The 22862-nt window shown below is 47.6% G+C and overlaps 1 protein-coding gene and 1 pseudogene across 4 annotated transcripts in view; one reads left to right on the plus strand and one right to left on the minus strand.

Annotated features, from left to right (window-relative positions):
* The window catches only part of LOC142567817 (USP6 N-terminal-like protein), a 230112-nt gene that overhangs the window by 56567 nt on the left and 150683 nt on the right, over positions 1 to 22862 (minus strand). For all 4 annotated transcript variants that reach the window (XM_075677965.1, XM_075677966.1, XM_075677964.1 and 1 more), the window contains 2 exons: positions 17800 to 18021; positions 7984 to 8135 (listed from right to left, as the gene is read on the minus strand). In XM_075677965.1, the coding sequence (XP_075534080.1) occupies positions 7984 to 8135; positions 17800 to 18021 (374 nt within the window). The remainder of the gene's footprint in view (positions 1 to 7983; positions 8136 to 17799; positions 18022 to 22862) is intronic.
* On the plus strand, positions 20818 to 22408 carry LOC142567740 (uncharacterized; annotated as a pseudogene).

The raw sequence follows: 22862 nt of genomic DNA on the forward strand, positions 1-22862 counted from the left end.
TGACAATACCCGTAATGTTGTCATCTCAAATATAGCACATATGCCTTTATTACACAAAATTTGAAGTTTGACGGTGACCTGTTGGTTTGAGCAGGCAGGTTGCAAAAGTAATCAGAAATTTATATCACCCAATGGCAGATTAGACTCCTTTACATGCCAATTTCTGTCCACTGAAAATTTTGTTTCATCACATTTCTTGCACCTTCAGAGTTCTTAAAAGCGTACAGTCAAATCTCGTTACTATGAATCCCCCATTAACGAATTTCTCAAATTTACGAATATTTTAGAAACCCCTGCCAGATTGCTTATATCTTCAACGTAAAAATATTTCAGGACTATGACTGAATACAGTGCATATTTCAGAATAACGCACAGTTTATTTTCCCTTTTATAACAGAGGAACATCAGTATTACGAATTCAGCTAAAACTAACAGTGCCACAACTCTTGCGTGAAACAGAAACAGCGAGTGCAGTAGCTATCATCATTGCCACGTCAAGTACCAACTGCTTCACCACAAATTTCATCAAGAACTTCACGACAAAGGCTTAGCAAGATCCAACGATGAATGCAGCTAGCAACGGCGCCAAAAAGCGAAAGCAGTTTTCACTGCAGGACAAATCGGATGTATTGCAGGAAATCGACGCAGGGAAAAAGCAAATCGACGTGTGCAGACAGCATGACATTGCCCCGTCGACCGAAGTGATCATTTTGAAAGACCGAGACAAGATTGTCAAGCTTTACCGGGAATCGCAACTCGCTCCTACGAGGAAACAGGTGCGACTGGGAAACTTTCAAAATGTGGACCAAGCTGTTCTCATGTTCAAAGATGCCAGACTGCAAAACGTTCCTGTGTTTTGGCCCAATGCTCTGAGAAAAATCTCTCGAATTTGCCAATGCACTTGAAATAACTGGGTTCGACGCCAGCGCGGGTTGGCTTTTTCGTTTCTGCCAAAGGAATGTTGCCGATCTACTCAAGCTCTGTCCTAAATTTTGTGAGCATCCTTCTCTGGACAAGACGGAACTGCTCAGCCTCGTCAGGACAGCTGCCGGTAGAGCAAGAACAGATGAAGCTGACAGATGCATCAGAGAAGGTGCTGACTGCCTGCCCCAGCAGGTTAAAAAAAAGGCAACACAGTTCGGCTCCGCACAGCAGTGACCGTCCTTCGGAATGCGGGGCTCAAGCTGCTCCTATCCGACAAAGAAGGCGGTTTTGCCGTGATGCCTGGTGGCCTGTGCAGGAGCAGAGCAGGTGCGGCCACTCCGGGCAACTTCAAGGAAGTGCACGGAGTGGCTCCTGCGAAGGTCAAAACAACGGCTGTTCAGCTCTGCGAAAAAGCCGGACTCTCCAAGCTGGCCTCCTCCATAAAGGCCTGCAATGGAACCAGTCTTTCTGTGTTTTTCAGCGCCAAGACGCACAAGGAACTGTGCCCGTTTCGGGCCATTGTTTCGGAGCGCGGAACCTGGCAACGACAATTGGGAGTGTTCCTGCAAAGGTTTTTGTGCCTCCTCGACATTGATGACCCCTCCCTCAAAAAGACGCCAGGTACTGTCTCCACCTTCCTCCGTGAGGAATGTCCAAAGGCCGTCCGAGCCTTTTCCGTGGACATCAAGGACTTGTATTACTCCTTGCCTCAAGAAGATGTATGCGTTGAAGTTGGCCATTGCATTGACAAATATGGTGTTCTTAGGTTTTAGAATGCATGTGGTATCAACGTCGACAAGTTTTTAGAGCTTTTAAGGTTTTATATGCTTTCCACTTTCGTTTCAATGGAGGATAAGCTTTTTATACAGAAGAAAGGTGTGTGCATCGGTTCATGTATAGCCCTTGTTCTTAGTGACATATTATTAGCCAGCTATGACCGCAATCTTGTAACTAAGCTCAGCCAGACAAGCACTGTAAAAGAGATGCGATACGTCGATGAATTTATAATTTTTTACAATACTAACGCCACTGACGCGCAGCCTGCTGCTGCTATAATATTTGACTTGTTCCACACAGTTCTAGATTCTTTCGAATTAACCACGGAGCATCCGTCAGACAACAAGCTTCGTTTCTTAGACTTGGAGCTAACGTTCTTAAGCAATCATGTATGTTGGGCTTACGCTCCTCGGTCTCATAAGAACCTTCTTCCATTTTCGTCCGCGCACTCAAAGATAGTCAAGCGCGGTATAGCAAGATCCTGCATGAAGGCGGCCAACATCCTGTCTTGTGACCACCAAGTGGATGTAAGCTTCGAAAAGCAAGTAGCCAGACTGAAGCTCGCAGGTTTCTCGGTACCACTTTTGACCAGCATCACTGAAGGCCTCGCAACGAACCCTAAAGGAAAGCAGTCGGCAGCTGCTCTATCTGAGAATCGCTCACGGCAAATGGTTGCGGTTATACCAGGTTGCGCACAATCTCAAAAAGGTTGTCAGCAGGGCAGGCGTCAGGTTGCTGTTTACTGCCAAAAATAAGTTAGGTAGCCTGTGCCACCAAGTCAATAGGGTAAGCAAGAACAACAAAAAAAGTTGTAAAAAGCAGCACAGACAGAGGTTTGTTGGTGACTGTTGTGACTGTGTTGTGTATAAGATCCCCCTTTCATGCAAGCATTTTTATATCGGCCAAACGGGGCGTTGCATCAATGACCGCATGCGCGCGCACTTAAACAAATTTCAAGAACGGGTAAAAGATAGTCAGCTGTCTCTGCATTGCAATGAATGCGGCTGCAAGCCATCTTTCGAAGGTGTAACCTACCTGTCAAAATATCGTGATGACCGCGCACGACTTATATCCGAAGCTTTCCACATTCACGTTAGTGGCGAAGCATGTGTAAGCCTTCCGTCCATTTCTCTCCTTCCGAAGGAGATTGCCTTCCTATCACATTAATTGCAATTCCCCCTGCGCATGCCCAATTCTGTAGATTCTGTGGTTTCAGGTAGCGGCAGAGCATATATATGCTGACTGAAAGAATAAAGACACTTTGGTCGTTAGTCAGCGCTGTTGTCTGTGTCCCTTCGCTCGTCCCGTCATTTAGCGCTGTTTTTATTGCTCGTAATCATGAACCAACCAGCCCAAATGCGTACTCTTTTGGAGTTTTTGCGGTTTTGTGACATCGCGTGACAGGCAGGTGAAGTGGGCGCAGCTTGAAAACTTTTGAAAAACAGCCGAGGGCTAATGGTGAAAAGGGGTCGAATCAGAAATAACCATTTTTCTTTTGTTCGATCAAATCGTGCATAATCAGTGTGTACACGTCCTGTCAGATGGGGAGCTATCACAGTTTTCCTGATGTCGCGTGACAGGCAGGTTAAGTGGGGTGGTACAAAAAAGATTTTGACCAATCGTGGAGGGCTGATTTCAGAATTGGAATAGAAAAGTTTGGAATAGTTTTACATTACAGCGCCCAAGGAACCACATCAAATGGTGTCGTGCATGACAGAAGCGCAGGAAGAACGCTGCCAAGAACAAGTAAACAAGTGAAATTACAAAATAAAGGTTTCTAGTAGCGTTTTCTGAGTTAGCCCTGGAAGAATTATACAGAAATATATATGTTTGCGGAACAATAACAGTTCTTTCGGATCCCTTGTTTACTACTGTACCAAGTGGCAAAACCGACTCACATTGTTATTTGGAAGTTGCGTAACGATGCATGGTCACCAGTGCAGCGCAACGGCATAGAGCGTAGGACGCTACGCTTCTAGACGCACTGCGCCCACCGCGGAAGGTTAGAAAAACACTCACATTAGCACAGCAGAGAAGTGGCTACGTCAGGCGGCTCGATTGACAACTGTACAAGCGTGATTCAAAGCAAGCGGAATCATTCCCCACTTCCGGCAGCATTTTCTTTACATCCATTTTAAATAAAGAGATGTTGATCCATAAATATTTTCACAAACAACGGTTAACTTGGTTAATTTTCGCTTTTTCTCCCTGTTTGGTGGTTCCCTTGGCTCTCTCCCTAAGTAGACGCTGTTTCACATTGTTCTATTTTCCCGCCTCATCCAACCCATATCATCCAACCCATATCCAACCCATATCGTATATGCTTCCAAGGATCTGCCAGCGTTGTGGCGAGCGGTCACTCGAGGAAATAATGAAGCAAAAGGAAAAGTTTAACGTAACTGGCGTTTTCTCCGGCCGCAACTGACTGGGTACTGGTACTGACTAGGTAGCTGACTGGGTAGCTGGTACCCAGACCAGCTTACTAAGAAGCGAATCCCTTTCCTGGTCCCTGGATCAGTCTAAACAAAGGTTGAACTAACAAAGCAACAGTGATGCACGTGATCGTTGAATAGATGGTGACAGCTGAACTCATCTCAAGTTAATCGCGTGGGCACCGAATTGATGAGAAAACTGGCCTTCACACCCCAGGAGATGCCAATAACTACCACCATCCAAAAGAAGTGAAAGAATTGACAACCATTCCACTCTGTGAAAATGGAATGGCAGCGAGAGCTGATGATAGTCGAAGCTCTCAAACGAAAAGTAAGGTGCTTCACCTCTGCCGCGGGTTGTCTCGACGGTAGTGCAATGCCGGGCCGACCCGCCGAGTAGGTGAAAGAGGCATTAAGCACTCCCCCTACGTGGGCCGATCCCGAAGATAGTGCGATGCCGGGTAGACCCGTGGTGGAGGTGAAGCAGGCGTTGAGCACTCCCCATACGTGGGCCCATCCCGAAGATTTCAAAGGGCGTGTTACAGGTTCCCGAACCCACAGGCGTATGCGCCATCGAGCTTGGTCCCTTCTTGCACTGTCACCAGGATCGGCCCACATTATGATATTTTGATGGATGGCGAAAGAAAAATAGGTTAGTCATACACAGCTCTCGCTGTAAAAGGTATCAACACGTTGACCGCCAAATAGATTGATTTGTCAGTGCTTTAGGAATGTGTGTGAGGAGTGGTGGTGTAGGCGGGGTGGGGGGGGGGTATGCTGCTTAATTGCGGAGGGGGGGGGGGCAGGCCCCCCCGGGCCTTCACCCTAGGTACGTGCCTGCCTGGCGCAATGATCATTTTCTGCAGGTGGCTGAATCATACTCTGAAGACGATATTTTCAATGCGGATGAGACCATGTTTTTATCAGCTCTTGCCAGACCAGACGATGCTCTTCAAAGGGCCACAGTGCAAAGGAGGAAAGAAGCTGCATTTTTGCGTGACAGTCCTGCTCTGCTGCAATCCAATAGGCATGAAGAAAATTACACCACTCGTCATCGGCAAGTACGCGAAGCCTCGCTGCATGAAAAACGGCACGTCATTACCGTACGACAACTGTGCCAAAAAACGAGCTTGGATGACCGACTCTTTTCCGAGTGGCTCATCAAACTCGACGACCAAATGAGGAAGGACGATGGAAGAATTTTACTGGTTGTCGACAACTGCTCTGCTCAAATTGTGAATGTTTGCTTGACACACGTTCGCTTGGAGTTTCTGCCGCCAAACAACATGTCCTTGCTGCAACCCCCAGACCAGGGCATTATAAAGAGTGTGAAAGCAGAATTTCGTAAGCGCCTTGTGCAGTGGTTGATTATCAACCTCTGCCTAAAGCAACCAACTGTAATCAATATTTGTCAGGCAGCAGAAGTCCTCACAGAAGCTTGGTGTAACTTGAAGGCATCCACCATTAGCAACTGCTGGCGAAAAGCAGGGCTTGTCAAAGCACCTGTGCAGCTTGACGATGACCTGTAGGTGATCGACAACAACCCAGGAGACCTGTGGACCGGGTTGCAGAGCTGCTGCCCGCCGTCTCTTCCTTCGACGACTACGTGGAGAGCGACAGGGCAGCGCTAATGGCAGTGGACCTGACAATCGAAGAGATTGTTAACTGTGTTCGCGACGTCTCCCGTGACAATGACGACCCAAAGGAAGACGACTGTGGGTCTCCGAATACAGAAGATGAGATAGTGTCGAACGGTGATGTTTTAGTGCACATGAACAAAGTCTGCACTTTCATCGCTCGATGCAATGACGTGCCCGATGAGGCATTGCGCAAAGGGGAAGATGTAGACGCATTCCTAATCGGTCGTGCGAGCTGCACGTGCCAGAAGGAAATCACCGATTTCTTCAAATAGAGCAGCTTTGAAGTGAGTGAAACATTTTTATTTGAGAGTATGCTTGTCTGCACACGCGTCTACTGCCAAGGTACGTAATTCTCATTCCTAGGTTTGTCCACTGGCTTATAACTGCAAGTTTTTCATTACAACAATATTTCAAAATAACGAATGATTTTCGGCAGTCCCACGTGATTCGTTATATTGAGATTTGACTGTACTGCTGCAGTAGAACAGATTATAAATTTTTTATTCGTCAGTGAGTTTTGTCCAGTTTACAAAATGTGGACTCCATGCGTGAGCATCAGATATGAGAAAAACAATGCCCAGCACGCATTGAGCCACTTGAAAAATATGTGCGATGTAAAACGTTGTCAGAAACAATGAAAGAAGTGAAGCCGCTACATGACAAAATACAGACATTCAGAGCAAACACCCTAACGTCTACCCTCCATTTCCTTTCGCTAAAGGACTTTCCATACATTTTACATACTGAGAGCAAAGGTCTGATACAAAGTTTCGCGAGATGTACACAATTTCTTAACACATTCCTCCCGATCAGTTCTCTCCTGCTGTTAATGTATTATCTTGACGTGCGCAATTGTACATGGAGCACTTGAAGGGGTCATGGGCGATGATAATCTCCTGTATGAGAATGATATTCACAATGAAGCCAATGCTCAATAATTTTTAACAAACCTAAGTGTTAAATGTTAACACATTAAATATACATTGCCAAAATTAGACAAAGACGGAAAGGAGACCAGACGATGGTAGTGTCAACTATAGACAGATGTTATGAATAGACATTAGTGCTAATTATTATTGCCAACCTAAGCTAACCAACTTCCTCAGTTTATCCTTTCTCTAAGGCATCTAATCTCTCTCTCTAATGGAATCCAAAATGTCATTAACTCTTTTATAGTTTATGATGGGCACACACTTGTGTTTTGTTCTGCAACATGTGTTACTGCTAGCTATGCTATCATTTTCTGAAGCAAAGCGTTCTTAGAGAACCCTCCCAGACTTTGCTTATCGTGGCTGTTGGGCGCAGCGGTCTTGTCAAATGGCTCAGACACAGAGAGGTGTGGTGGCGCCCCAGCGCTGTCAACGACAAAGATTGCCCGAGAGTGACAAGGAGAGTGAAGATGGACAGTCTCCGGTTTTCATGTGCATGCATCCTATCCTCTTCCCTACCTCGGTCACTCTGAACGCAAACGATGCAATGCAGAAGGAGGAGAAACTGGAGCCCGGATCTGTTTTCCCAATCACTCTCGAGAAATCTCTGTCGTTATTGCCAGCACTGGGGCGGCACTGAAAAAAAGAAAAGTTGCGATGGTGGGATCGGACCGTAGACTTTAACGTTAGGTCGCCAATCGCACACATACTTCTCTCGTGCTAATACTAAGTAGCTCTTCAAGATGATTGGCATGTGCGTCCTGTGGTATAGCGTGTGTGCACAAGAACTGTTTTTCTAAAGTTCGCTTTACGTACCGCACAGACTCGTGTAAGGGCTCCACTTCATTTTCCACAATTTTGATGAGGTGCGGCCCTTACACGCCATCAAACCTTTTGGTCAAAATGGCACTGGCGCAGCAGCGACTTGTGCACACCCTGGATGTACCATTGCATCAAACGTCAATGTGCAGCTCTAGCCATTTAGTAGCCGCATGCAGAAATATGCAGCCCACGGCCCCGAATGAGATTGCTTTTCCATTGGAATTTTTTCCCCCCCCATTCCGGGCTGCCAAGTGGGGTGTGCGGCCCTTACACGGGTCTATACGGTAGATACCAAAATATGTGTTCGATGCGCATCATTAATTTTTTTCACGGCCACCATACTTATCAAGTCTCGTGTTTCCCCTGGCCTTTAAGGGATAATAAATGATGATGACGAGGTTCAAGGTAACTTATTTTGTTCCGAGTCTTTCTAGCTTGCCTACGAGTCTGTCCACTCACCGTCGGCCCAGAGGGGATGCCCCCTTGCGCAGAAGGCTGCTGGTGCCCCCGATCGGAGTTGCGGGACATCCTTCCGACACCACGTCGTCGTTCTCTGCAGCAGCTGGCGTGGCTCGCCCCGAAGGCGTTGACGCACGGCTCCCGTTGGTCAGCTGCGCACACCACCGTCTCTCTGAAGGGCAACTCTGGTGTACACTCCGTTAATTCGACTTTTCGCTTAATTCGAACGCATTGAAAGGTCCCAGTGATAAACCGTACCCTGCTATGAAAGAAAAACTCGTTTGAACTTCAAAGAATGCCACTTAGGCTAATTCGATTCCCCACCAAACCCCCTCTTCTTCTTTGTGTGCACAACAGTTAATACAGTCGACTCCCGTTAATACAAAGTTCACGGGCACCGCAAAAAACTTCGAATTAAACGAACTTCCAATTAAGCACAAAACACAAAAAACAGCACTTTATTTGTGGCGAAATCGAGTATTTTCTCTAAGAAAAATAGTCGGTCATCTTGCTTTGCTTCTTCTTGCCGAATCGTGCTGCTGAAAGCAAGTTCTGCAGGTTGTAGATGTGGCGGAATGCTTCTTCCGCGTTACCTTCAGCGGCAAAGAAGCGCTCCGCGAGAGCAAGGCCCGCAGCTACATCGGCAGCCTTAGGTTGCGGCTCGCCTTCAACGTCATCGTCGCTTTCCTGGGTCGCTTCCTGGGGCCGAATAATCTCTACAATTTCGCTATCTGTCAGTGCGCCGCACGTTTCGACCGCCTTGTCTACGGCGACGTAATCTTCAAAATTGACGCCCCCGAGAGCATCACCAAAATCAGTGCCGTCAAGCTCGCTTGTTGACGCTTCCTCCGCTGAAACTTCAGAGGCATCCTCCAAAGAAGCTGCCACAAAACCGCAAGCCCTGAAGCAGTTTGCGATTGTTTCTTGGTTCACACGATCCCATGCTCGCGCCAACATGTGGATGGCACTAAGCAGGCTCACCTCGTACTTTGTGGAGCTATCCATACACAAAATCATGCGCTCGAGGAGGTGCCGCCTGTACAGGACTTTAACATTCTTGATGATGCCTTGGTCCATTGGCTGCAAAACAGCCGTTGTGTTTGCAGGCAAAAATGCGAGGCGTATTGCACTCAAGGCTGGCACATTCACGTGAGCACTGCAGTGATCAACAAGGAACAACACCTTGCGGTTCGAAGCAGCAAACTTGCGGTCCAATTTGCTTATCCAGCTCTTGAAGATTTCGGCCGTCATCCACGCTTTTTTGTTCGCCTCATAGTCCACAGGCAGAGTCTTCACGCCTTTAAAACATCTCGGCTTCGCGGCTTTCCCGATCACAAGTAACCGACATCGTTCCGTGCCAGTCATGTTTGTCGCGATCAGCACTGACACTCTCTCCTTGCTGCGTTTGCCCTCAGCACAGTCTTCGTCCTTGAATGTCAGGGTCTTCTCTGGCAGAAGCCGATAGAAGAGTGCAGTCTCATCTGCATTGAAGATGTCTTCCGGTCTGTATTCGGCGAGATATTCACGCAGCTTTCCGTCCTTCGACGTGGCGCATGTTTCCTGGTTAACGGACGCCTTTTCACCACACACGCTCTTGAAAACCAGGTGGTGGCGATCTTTAAAGCGAGTCAGCCATCCATCTGACGAAACGAAGTCATCGATCCCCAACATTGCTGCAAGCGTTCGGGCTTTCATCGCAACGATGTCTCCGCTGAGAGGAAGTTTGTTGCTCCTGGCCTCCCTAATCCAAACCAGCAGAGCCTTCTCCAACTCTGGGTAAGCGCCGGTACGCATTCGCTTCCGAGAAGTCTTGAACTTGTCGTTCTCAAATGCATCCATTATTGTGCGCTTGTTCTTGATGTAGTTAGAGCGTGTTCGGCTTGATCCCGTACTTCCGCGCTATGTCTTCTTTGGCGGCACCTCCCTTCTCAACTTCCTTCAAAACCTCGACTTTCGTTGCCAGGTCGAGCGTGCAATAAGAGTCACGGTTTGTCAGTCAATTCCGAATCACTCGTGGAACAACCCAGCCTACGAGCTTCCCGCACAAAGGCGCTCGACATACGCTCCGCACGCTGCAAGACTAATCTCGCACAATCTCGCCACTGCCAGTATGCAGCGCTGCGTGCACCTATGGCACCCGCGTGGCCTCCGCGATCAGCTCCGGCCACGCGTGGCCTCCGGCGGGAGCCGCTTCGCCTCCCGCCGGAGTTGATTGCGGAGGCCACGGCAGCCGTAGCAATGAATAATCGCGCCGCTCCAAGAAGGATGGCGTTGCGAGCGGCTGCGGTGGCGATGACACCAACACGGAGCACGGAACTGTTGCAACACTTGAAAAATTGCGCATTCTACCAAAGAATGACAGTCACCTCGAGGATCCCGGCTGAAAATTAACTTCCAATTAAACAATATTACTGGATGAGGACTTCGAATTATCGAGCGAGTTCTTCTATAGGATTACATGCAAAACTGACGGGACCAGCACTTCACTTCTAATTAACCGAAAATTCCAATTAAGCGGCTTCGAATTATCGGGAGTCGACTGTAAGTGACACACTCTGGGAAGATGAAATGGCAGCAAAAGCTGACAACAGTCAAAGCTCTCAAACAAAAAACAAACTGCTTTCACTGTCATTCCACCATCACAGAGTAGAATGGCTGTCATTTTTTGCATTGTGAGTCTGGCATTGTTCCTCATTCGGAGGTGCCCGGGCTCTCGATTGTCATTTTCGTTCAGCATCGCGGGAACATTCTTTGTCGGTAGTCGTTTTGTGCCGGCACCGTGCTCCTCACCATGCTCCTCGTACGCATGGTGTTCTTTGGGTGTACAAACTAATCATGTCCACCCCATCAATATGCAGCTGTTTTTAGCGCCGATACCTCTCCTACTTATATACTGTGATAACATTGACGTCACGCTATTGTTCACGGTGAGCGTTCTAATTTGTTCCGCATTTTGACATCTGCACCACCGCACTGCCCCCGTATGGGTTTGTTAGCAATCGCGAAGTCCATTTCAGTTACCAGACGGCAAAAAAACTATGGAAGGGCAGTCATATACAGCTTTCGCTGTAAAAAAGAAGTATATGAGTCGCATTATTCTATAAAACACACTGACGAAAAACACCAGAAAATACGGTACTTTTGCATTCCCAAAACTTCTGTTATCTATTTTACATTAAAGATATGCGCAAGGTGACTGCTGCTTCGCTTTGCCGTGGTTATTGCGACATGTGGAGTTTTATTGCGGCAGGTTGCCCATTGTTTCTCTCATAGAGAAGCGAAATGATAAAAAAACCCCAGAAGAATCTGCTTACAATAAAGAAATCACATTTGCACACAATGTGCAGGTTTGGCTTGTGGTGCATGGCCCGATCGAAACTGGTCACCCCCTGCTCGCTTTGCATCACTGCCTATGATTGGTGTGTGAAGTGATGAAAGAGAAATCGGTTTCTGCATCAACTAATACTAACTTGCTTCTTACGTGAACAATTTTGCACATTCCTTTACACAGTATGCACCCATATAAGAACCACACTCCCAGCTTGGCAACCCAAAATTTGAAAAAAAAAAAAAAAAGATAACTGAGAAGCAATCGCGTTCGGTGTGCTGATGCAGTGCTTATACACCTCTCATGGAAGAAGGATGACCTCCGATGTTGGGGTGTGGCCACGACCGGCTCCTCTGTGTTCCTTTGTGGAAGCGCACAAGTTGCATGGTGTGAACGAATTAATGATTATATTCAATATGAAATAGATGGTGTTTGTTTATGTGGTGGTGGGCGATCACTTAATATTATGGCAGATTTCTTACTCATAGTCATAAAAATTAGACCAAATGACCCGGTCCCAGCAAGGGTAACACCTAGTCAGAATCGCAAAAATAAAGTGCGACCCTTACACGGGTACATATGGTAGCTGAAGTATCCTGAATTTTAACTGGCCAAGACTGTGTTCACCTCTGAACTGCCTACTTCCTTCAGAAGCTGATATGAAATTCAATTGCTTTGATAATTGCATGTTTTCAAACGAGCACCGACTAATTTGCACTAATTAACCAGGTATTGTGCACAGGTCACAACGAAGGTGTGCTCCTATGCGATGCAACAGTTATTTTTCATGCTGGCGTGTACATGTTGCGCTTAAACAGAACAATTTACCGACGTTACTCAGGAGCACCTGAAACTCCGATGTTCTGATTTTCGCCAATGTACAATGCGTGGTTGGCCCCACATTGTGCGCCACGTGTATCCAATAAAACAGCCGCACTCGGAGAAGGGTTGAGTGCTATGGAGACATCTGCACCACAAGCTGCGTTACCATGTTGGCAAACTCCCTGAAAATCACCGAAGCGGTTTACTGCAAATGTTGTACATGCAACAGGTTTGCCATTCTCTGTAAAGAACCAATCCTCATCTGGAAAAAACGAGGAGGAAAAAGAAAACTGTCTTGAACACCACCACTGTCGTCACAGCTCTGCGATGTGGATATCCGCTATCCATGTGGCTTTTCGGCGGCAATCTCTTGGGGAATTAATTCTTGTGTTTTACACACCAAAACAACGATTTGATTATGAGGCACGCCATAACTGGTTGCCTCTGGAATAATTTTGACCACCTTTAACGTACCCCAACGCACGAGACACGGGCATCCTTGTATTTCGACGCCATCGAAATGCGGCCGCAGCGGCTGGGAGTCGAACCCGTGACCTCATGCTCAGCAGCATAACACCATAGCCGCTAAGCCACCACGGCAGGTGGCAATCTATTGGTGCAGGGGAAAATTATCAAAAGTAAATGGACTTGTCTCGGGCCAACGAACACTGCAAAACACAGAAAAACTGCTTGGCCTTGCGGAATTTCTTAGGAGGTGGCTCCATTGTTCTACAAGCGCACCCTATTCAAGTATTACGGTTATAGGGCTACGGAGGCTACGAGTATGCTCCAACTTTTAAGAGAGGCTTCCTGCACTTGCTACCGGGTGTCACAAAAACTGCTGGTCGCGAATAAAGTTCAAGAGCGATGAGATCCTAGTTGCGCCCTGCCCTCTATGCTTTAGGCGCGAGCGACAGCGAGCAGAGAGGGACGGCGGTGTCTGGACGAATGCCAGCTTCCCGCACGAGCCATGGGATACGAGAGCTTGCCGACGGTAATGCGGTCGAGCACGCACGAGGGCGGGAGTGGGGGCCAGGCTAGGGCGCGTCTCCTTTTTCTAGTTTGGCCGTAAAATTGCATGGCTGTCAGCATGGTCGAGCGCACGCACGGCCCGTGTGCCCTGTGTAATCTGTCACGTGTGCAAAGACTGCATGGCGAGCCAATAGGGCACGGCATCGTGTGCCGTCACCCGATGCGTTTAGTGCTGGAACCACGTAATCTCAAGTTTCGGAGAAGCGTTGAAGCGAGAGGCAGATGACAGACTTGCTGCCGGTGCTTTTCCTCAGTGCGTCGTCCCACTGCGGCCGACCGGAGCGGATGCAAAAGCGCGGCTGGCTTCACGTAATTCGTGCCACTGTTGTGGAACTATTTTTGACACGGTACAAAATCGTATCTTTCATTGCCGACTCTCAAGTTCGACAAAATGAATTTTGTTTCTAGTTAAAATTTGCTTTTTTGCAATTGTGTGATAATTGGAAAAAGTTTGTACCCCTTCTGTGTAAGAAAAATCCATTGGCGACATACTTATTTCCACATATGATCAAATCTCGATATAATGAAATGTTAGCATACTGACGCATAATTGCAGATTTTTCTCAACTTCATTACGTCGAGGTTTAACAGTGTACAAAGAGGAAAGTATCTGTGCAGAGAAACACCAATTGTCACAAATGACTGTTCAGATGACTTGGTGCTTTTATGTTCTCTGCGTAATTCGTCCTTCCTTAAATATTGCAGTTCGTGTGCAATAAATACTGGCTGTCAGTGCACTGGATTTGCCTGCAAAAATGGTGAAGCCAACTGGAGGCACCCTCACGTTCTGCACAATCGGTTCTGCCAGACAAGCGCTCTGGCTTCCACTGCTGGCGCACCGTAAAAACTACACGTTTAGTTCAAGGTGTCTTTTTGCCACATTTTACCACATTAAATTTCCACCCCATACTATATGCAGATCCCAACGATTTTCATCCCAAATTCACAATTCCGGTTTCGGTATTGCTCAGTGCTATTATCATCAGGTTCTCGTGCCATCATCAATCACTATTGTAACCCAGCTGACTTCACTATGGTCACACATTTCACAGTGTCAGGACTGTGAAAGCAGTTTTTGGCTACTTTTAAAAAAAAAGTGATCGTAGCAATTGAAACTATCGGCAAATGTGTGGCAGGGCAGCAGTTCAGCGTGAACTACCAGTACAGCATTTGCAGTTGTAGGAAGCAAAAGGAAGCCCTCTTTATGTGCATCGGCCCGAAAAGAAGTTTCCGGGGCAGAAGAATAGAGTGTTTTCTGAGGAGGAACTGGACCTGACAACACACTTCGTTCAAGAGCAACAGGCTTCACACCTCACTGTCAACATCGAGCCGCTGCAAGCAAAGGGGCTTGCTAACGAAAAAGGCATTCCAGGGACCATAGAGTTTCTCACTATATTACCTAGAAGAAAATCTGGTGCTGGTGCACTGTGGTATACATGGGAATGCTGGTATATTGTGAATTTGGATTGGCATTGTTCTCAGAGGGCTAGGACATCTTGAAGGCAAGCACCGCTTCGTCTGTCACAATTAATCTTCTACTAAAACAGCTTGTAAAAAGCTGTTTTAGCTTTATTATTACACAAAAACAAGTTTTGTTTAATAATGAGAATTTGTTTTTGAACGTACAATTATATGAAACGTAAGAAGTTTCAGTAGGCCACTAAAGTTGGAGGACAGACGACAAGATTTGCGCACACTTTGGAACAGTTTGTCGTCTGTTCTTGCTTTTCTTCGTACGGTTGTGCATTGTAGGAGAGTAAACATTATTGGAAGACGTGTTACGATTGCCCGAAAACCTTTTATGTTATGAGGTTTTCTTAGTTTAAGAACACACTATTTGTGCAGCCTTATCCACGTTTTAGACAAAGCCTCGTTCAACACCAGTTAACACAAGCCTCGCAGACACATACAGTTGCCAAACGATTCATTGGACTTCGAAATTTCGGACATGCTTGACTATTCGGTCGCCTTCGCGGCACCACCATTCTCCCCTTAGACCATAATGTATAACAACTGCCGAAAGTTCAGACACCTTGCTACCTTTCGTCTGATTTTTTTGGACACTCCTTGAGCCAACTCGATCAAGAGCACCGTGCACCGATTCTGACCGGTGCATGGTTCGACTTGCTGAACACCATTTTTATTTTGAACCGAGCCTCCTTGCTGCCCCACAAAGTGGCACTACTGCAAATCCTCGCTCATCATCATCATCGTTTCGGCCTTGTTCGTGGCTACAGCAGTTCCGGTCTCAGCTTAGTAAGCCATGTCAAGACAATCCAGCAGCTGATTTGTTTCTTTCTTCGTGCACGACGCTGCGAGTAGGCCATGTTTTTCGTTTGTGCGACTGGTGTCGGCGTGGTGGTGTTTGCTTTGTGTGCTGTACCGAGGTTGCAGTGATCCAGCGCGGCGTACGGAAACATCGCGTCAAGTGTCTAATGGCGTCGACAGTGCCCGCGTAGACTTCGCTGGGGAATGCTGGCAAGCGGGTGCCGGGAGGCCTAAGAATTGTCGCCTTCTGATGAGCTCCTTACTGACACTGAAAATGTTCTGCTGAAACGTGCGCAGTGGTTGCATTGCGATTGCGGACATCGTCTAATTTGACAGTTTCCCAGGTGCTAACACTGCTGTACTGACATGCACAGAACTCGACGACGGCGAGATCATTCGTCAGGTTTCTGCTGCATCGCCGGACGATGACTTCAGAGTCTGAAGATGACGCACCATGTGCTACGCTGCCGTTGCATGCGGAGCATGTATAAGCAGTGACTGTGCTTTCAGCCGCCTATAGTGATCGTACGGCCCTCTCCGAGATTCAGGCTTATCTGATTGCGTGTAAACGGAACAGCATGCAACGGTGCATTCACGATCTCTTCAAGCCTACTGCCGAGCCCAAATAAGTGCGTGGAAATAAAGGATTTCCTTTCTTTTCTAAATCTGCTTTTTCGGACACCTGTTTATTCGGACATTTCCGTAGTCCCCATGAGGTCCGAATAAACAGTCGGCGACTGTATACAGTCATTCCCGCGACAGCACTGGCACCCCTTAGGAAACTTCCATAGGTGGTGGCGCCAGATTTCCCTTTAGGTGTTACAGTGAGAAACTCTATCCAGGGATGGACTTCAAGGCAAGTAAGCATCGAGCGTCTCGTTTTATGCACCGCACTGGATTTTCTTATGTCGGCGCACGTCGATATCACAGAAGCTACCAGAAAGCTACAAACAGCTGCTTGTGGCCTTTCTGTGTCACACGATTTCGCAGCAAACTTTCAGCTGGGCCAGATTGGCAATGCAAATCAAACGCCAATATATCTGGGCATGCCCTCGGGGCAAACTATGAAACAGAAAGGTTTCGGGAAAGTTTCTGTGAGGTCAAGTGGAAATGACACAGCGGGGTCACCGTGATGTTGTCCTGCATGGCAGACAGTCTCAAGCTATTACCCTACGTGGTGTTTTAAACGGAAGACTCTGCCTAAAGGGGACAATCTTCCATAAAGTGTCATCGTCCTCTGTCAAGAGAAAGGCTGGATGGACGAAGCACTCCTGCTCGATTGGATGAAGTCTGCGTGGTGTTGACAGCCCAGAGCACTGCTGGAGCTCTCATCACTACTTGTCCCGGACGCTTTTCGCAGTGACCTGGCTGACTTGGCTGACTGCGCAAGTATGGCACTTAGCTTGCCATCCCGAGAAGACAACCGAGAAATCCCGAGAAACCGGCTGCAACTGCTTGATGTGTGCATAAATAAACCATTTAAAGACCGCATCAAGCGCTGCTATACGGAGTGGATGAGGTCGGGAGAGCCCAAAGTGACTCCTGCCGGACGGCTGAAACTGGCCTCTCCAGCAATGCTCTGCTTGTAGGTTGGCGATGGTTGGGCCAGCATTTCTGAGGAACTCGTCCGTCATGCCATTCAAGAAACTTTCGATAGCGAGTGCATTGATGACGAGTTTCTATGGGAGGATATCTCAGACGAGGGACTCTCAGAGGAAAGTGCAATGGGTGGCAATGACTAAATGGTGAAATGCAATACGCGACGACGACTAAAGAGTGAACTGTAATGGAAATAAATGCTTTCAGTGGCGGTTTTCCTAGGACTACATGCAGACGAGACCTCCCTTTCCATTTTTTCTGTCCCTAATTTACACCTCGGACTGTATGCAGGTCCAAGCTATATGCGGGTTTTTAACGGTAGGCACTGTGCGCACATGCATTAACGTTCCTCATGTGCATACCACACCACGGTGCACATACTGGCAAGAGCAGAACGCACAGTAAACGTCAAGCTGAATCTGTACAATTGGGTGCCGACACACTTTTCGATCTGTCTCATCTCGCGCACCATTGAGGTGCGAAGCTTGTAACACCGCTGCTGGCGTTCCTCATCGTGCCAGCGTTGTGCTATGCCCGGTATCCGCCAAGGTGCTGCTGCACAGCAGGAGTTCTCTGGCATGCAGCGTCACGCTACGTCACTTCCGCGTACGGTCAAAACACCGTGCGAACAGCTAGAAAACAATGCTAAACGTTGCCGTCGCTTTCAATGCTTTGCCTTCGTGCGAAACAGCTGCAGATTTTTTTGCCTTTATTTCTTTCTCTCATTTAAAATTTTCGTTGCAGGGCACTACATGCTATGCGCTCACCGTGCGACTGTTAGAGTTGCGGATGCGAGGTGAGGCAGCCCCTCGGTGTGGCAAGTAAGCGGAAGGGGGCAGCTCGAGCCCAAATGGTCGCTGGGGCAGCTCCGACGGGGGTGGCCTGCCCGGGGGCACTGCCAGCCCGTGCCGCCGCAGCTCCTCCATGGCGTCCTGCAGGGCCTCCATGGCTGCGTCATCATGGAAACCAAAGTCCTGTTCCAGGCGGGCCTGTAAAAAGCAGAAATTATGTTGAATAAGATGTCTTCACGCATGCACACACGTGCGCGCGCACACACTCACGCACACACAGGGTGTCCCAGCTAACTTTAGTCAGAGTTTAAAAATATGCGAATGCGACGTAGCTGGACAGAACCAAGGTAATGTTTGCCGTTGCTTGGAGATACTGAGATAATTTTTTTCATTCCGCCTAATTAGATAATTAGTCTTAATAATTTAATCAACTTGACAAATATTATAATTCAATTAAAAGTGTCAATGGAAAAAATGTAGTGTGACATGAAAAACTCCCGATACAGCTTTCTGTTGCCCAATACCTGCTACACACAAGTGTTTCTTGTAGCGTGAAAGAAGTCCTCAAATGCAAGCAAAATTACCGTGCGACTGAAGTTTGATGCACTTTGAGTGTATTCGCGGGCTCCTTTCACATTCGGAAAAACACTTATGTAGCATGTATTGAGTAACAGAAAGCTGCATCGGGAGTTTTTCATGTTGATTTACAATTTTCTCACTAACACTTCTCATCCAACTATATAATTTGAGAATTCATTAATTAATGCAGACTAATTTGTTAATTAAGTGGAATGAAAAAAATTAATTCAGCATGTCCAAGTGACAGCAAACAAAATTACCTTGGTTCTATTCTGCTACGTGGCATTCACATATTATTAAGCTCTGGTTAAAGTGAGCTGGGACACCCTGAATATACCGTAAAACCTCGTTAAACCGTACCCGCTTAAACAGTAGATTTGTTTTAAAAGTAGTGAAGTCAAATCCTCGACTCAGCGGCCATTGAACATAATGTGTTTTGTATCCACGTAAACCGTACCAGCTTACTGAGTACGTGTCAGTTAACCCGTAGCATTTCCACTTTTCGTCGCGCAAGCATGGCGGTCTCCATTGGGCGGCCCAGCAGAACAACAAGCCTCAGAGATCAGAAAGGCCTCGAAGTGCCCTGTGCTTTTGCGTCTGAAGCTACATCATCATTTCAGCACCGTGCCAGAGAGCATTGTGGCGTCGTGCAAGCAAGGACTTGCATCACGCCGAAGCTTGGATAAAAAAGACATCGGGTGCTCAGCATAGAAGAAAAATTAGACATCGTTCGTGCTATTGTACGTCACAGAAAGAAGTCGGCACTGGTACGCAACAGGGATCTACAGTTGACTACGGTGTGTGGCATTTGGAATGAGAAGTTGCTTGGCAGCTCTGCTGCGACTGCGAAGAGATGTCGGCTACGAGGCTCGGCTTTTTGCCATCGATGCCTCTGTTATTGCTGAAGTGTAGCCTAACGACAGTGATGAGGATGACACGGAAAGTGACAGCAAAGGCGATTCAGGCCCGACAGTGGCAGAAGCTGCGCGTTACGTCAGCCTCGTGAATGCTATCGTCGCGACGAGAACAGCAACCCACAATGAAAAAGGCGCCCCGCGACTTCTGCAGCGCTACCGCGCCTGTGCAAGGAGAATATGCAACGCCAACGAGGAATCTGCCATGCAAGTGTTTGCCGAGAAGAAGGGGCTGGCTGAAAAACTGTCTCGCAGCCTCAGTAAGTTTGAGCCCATTGTCGTCACTGCTAGGCCGCCGTGGCATCAAACAAAAATAACACTCTTGTCGCGCGAAGTGAATAAATACTGCATGTGTTCTTCCCCTTTCATCGCACTCTCTCTGAGTTCTGTTTCTGACAGGTAAGCGGGCGATCTCACGCTATTTCGGTTAAGCAATGCTACTGTTTAGTATGTAGTTTTTCCGAGGTCCAGCTAACTACGGTTTGAGGGGGGACGCGGCCTTTGAAAGCCGAAAAATCTTTAAAAAGTCGATTTTTGGAAAACCACATATTCGGGTGTATGTCTTATAAACTACCATTTCTGTAACAATCAACGTCTAATTTATCGTGAGACTATTTCAAATAAAGTTTATAACGAGCCCCGGCAGCCCTTGAATGGCGAGTGAGCACTCAAAATACCCCTACTTGGCGCGAACGCCATTTCTTCACCGCTGCCCCAAGCTGGTGGGGGAGCGGTGCTGTTTTGGTGCTGTTTTGCTCGTGCATTCTTGTGCTTGTTTTTCCCATGCGGCGGCGGCAGCGTGGCGGAGGTGTAAACCGCTCATGACTGGAGGGCTCGCGAGAGCTTTTAAAGTTTCTCGCGGCTAAGACGCAAAGCTGAGATTAGGCGAATTGCACGCTCCTCAAGGACTCGGGGGAACCCGCGACTCCCATTGGCTGCTGTGTGCGATGATGTAGTGGTCTCCTGCATAATGCGTCCAGCCGTCACATGCTTCAACTCCTCCATCGTCTGCATCCTTTGTGTGTTCCACTTGCCATCGTCTATCTTTACAGCCATTCGCATATTCCAAGTTTCTACAGTCTTTACGAGACCGTTGTTGCCTGCTGATTGTTGTGCGGTCGGCCACGATGCACCCAAGGAAACTCAAGACGCTACACATGTTCGGTGCAAGGAAGCGTTCTATGAGGCTCGCCGTTCGCCCGCACGCTGATCACACCGATGGTTCCTGTGGGGCAGCTTCTGCTTCATCTACGAAAGAGAGTGGTTGCGCCGACACTTCTAGCAACATGACTCATGCTCCACCGGCGCAAGCATTTGTCGTGACGAGTGACCCTGGTGTCTTGTGCTCATCAACAGCGGCTTCCACACATTCTTTCTTTTATCTGCCTCGGACAGCGCAATCGCGTCGTCCACTGTGCACTTGAAAACATGTTTCCCGATGTGTGAGGAGAAAGAGGCGGTGGATAAAAAATGTGCTGATGAGCAACGAGGACTTGGCGCTATGTCAGCGACGGATCGAAAAATTTCAAGCAATGGAGCGCGATCCTGAAGCTGCCACCGCTACAAGTGAAGGCGAAAAATTTGTTCTTGTGCAAATTGGTGCCTTAAGCGACCTGCTATTCGGTACCCCATGCCAGCGGTGCTTCATGACTGGGATGAAGGTTCAAGGAGGCACCCAACTTGGACTTGCGACAAAGCTTGAGCTGCTATGTTTACATTGTGCAGTAGTTGCAAGCTCATGGAGTTCTGCTTGTCAGGATGACTCAATGGACTTTGATGTGAATATAAGAACCATTGTGGCAACAAAACATAGGGAAGGGACTAACAGCCCTCAATGACTTTTGGGCAGTGATGAACGTATGCCATCGTGGCCTGCATCATAAAACTTTTCAGAAGCACTTGAAGAAATTCAGAGAACCAGAGACACAGTACATAGACAAGTTCTATGCCGAATCTGCTTCTGCTGTGAAAACCACCTACAAGGAAATGGATCCATATTTCAGCAGGGATATCACAGTAAACTTTAATAGAACATCGCACAAGCGTGACCACCTGTCCCATATTAGAGTTGGTGCAATAATTCAATATCATACGGGCCTCATCTCGGACGCCATTGTTTTATCGAACCAGTGTCTTAGTAGCCAAGTAGGACCGAAGTCTGCAGACCCAGGCTATGCAAGCTGGCAGGAGGATCACGTGTGCCAGAAAAACACTGACTCTAAGTCTGGGAGGATGGAGGTTGAGGCAGCTGTCATCCTTTTCTCACGCTCGGTGCCAAAGCACAACCTCCGTTACACAACACTCGTGTCTGACGGAGATAGTGCCACCTTCTCTGCCCTTGTGCAAGAAAATGTTTATGGACTGGTCCCCATTTCGAAAGAGGAATGCCTGAACCACGTCCAGAAGAGGATGGGGACAGCACTGCACAACCTTGGGCAGAAAAGTGACAAGGCTTTAGGAGGGAAGGGCAGGCTGACAAAGGCCCTCATTGACAAGTTGACCGACTATTATGGCTGGGCCCTACGGAACAATTCCAACGATGTGGCAGCAATGCAGCATGCAGTGATGGCATCGTACAACCACGTGACATCGACAGAAGAGAATCCTCACCACGACTTGTGCCCTGAGGGTGCAGACTCGTAGTGTCGTCATAACGCAAGCAAGAGTGATGGTGTGCCACTTCCGAAGCATCAGTACAATTTTCCAGGCTATGCTGCAGAAGCACTGCTGCCTGTTTATGAGCGCCTCTCACAGGCTTCTCTTCTGCAAAGCTGCATGGGAGCAAAGACGCAGAATACATCATAATCATTTCACTCCGTGCTGTGGTCCCTGATGCCCAAAGAGCAGCATGCGTCGCTGACTGCTGTGGACAGCACTGTATGCGGCAGTTTTAAGATATAATGCTGGCTGCCACAGGGTCACTCAAGAGCTGTGTTCATCAGTGGGGCTAACACCTGGCCATTCAACAGGCAGCCGAGGAAGATTCTCTGTGCTTGAAAAAGGCCAAGAAGCGATCGCAAGAGAAGGTGTAAAGGCAGCAAAGGAAGAAAGTGCCTAAGGCCGTCTCCAGGTACGCTGCAGGGTCATTTTAGACTAATATATGTGCTAAAAACTTTCAAAGCTAATTTTCTCGAAATGACTATTGGCTGGTGAGGCTGCTTGTTCCAGCCTTATCTCTGTAACCACTCATCAGATTTCCAGAAGTATTTTTTATTGTGTATCTGAATAAATTTCTGAGGGCAAGACAAGCCCATTTTTTTTTACACATTGTGTCTGCGATTTGTGATATATAATCAAGATTTGATTGATAAAATTTTAATCACCAACACTAAATTCGGCGGTCTGCTAAAATTTTTCAGCGAGGAAATTTTTAAAAAAGTGCTCTGTCTTGCCCTGAGGTATCTATCTGGGAATCATCATAGTGAATTTCACAGTTGCAGCACCTTTTGAATATTCTCCAGGCCTGAATGAGAAAACCAGGTGCACCATTCTGACATATTGCTCTAACTTGAGAACCACTGAACATAACTGCATGAAATTTTTTAG

The sequence above is a fragment of the Dermacentor variabilis genome, unplaced genomic scaffold (assembly GCF_050947875.1).
Source record: "Dermacentor variabilis isolate Ectoservices unplaced genomic scaffold, ASM5094787v1 scaffold_14, whole genome shotgun sequence".
Taxonomy (NCBI): Eukaryota; Metazoa; Arthropoda; class Arachnida; order Ixodida; family Ixodidae; genus Dermacentor; species Dermacentor variabilis.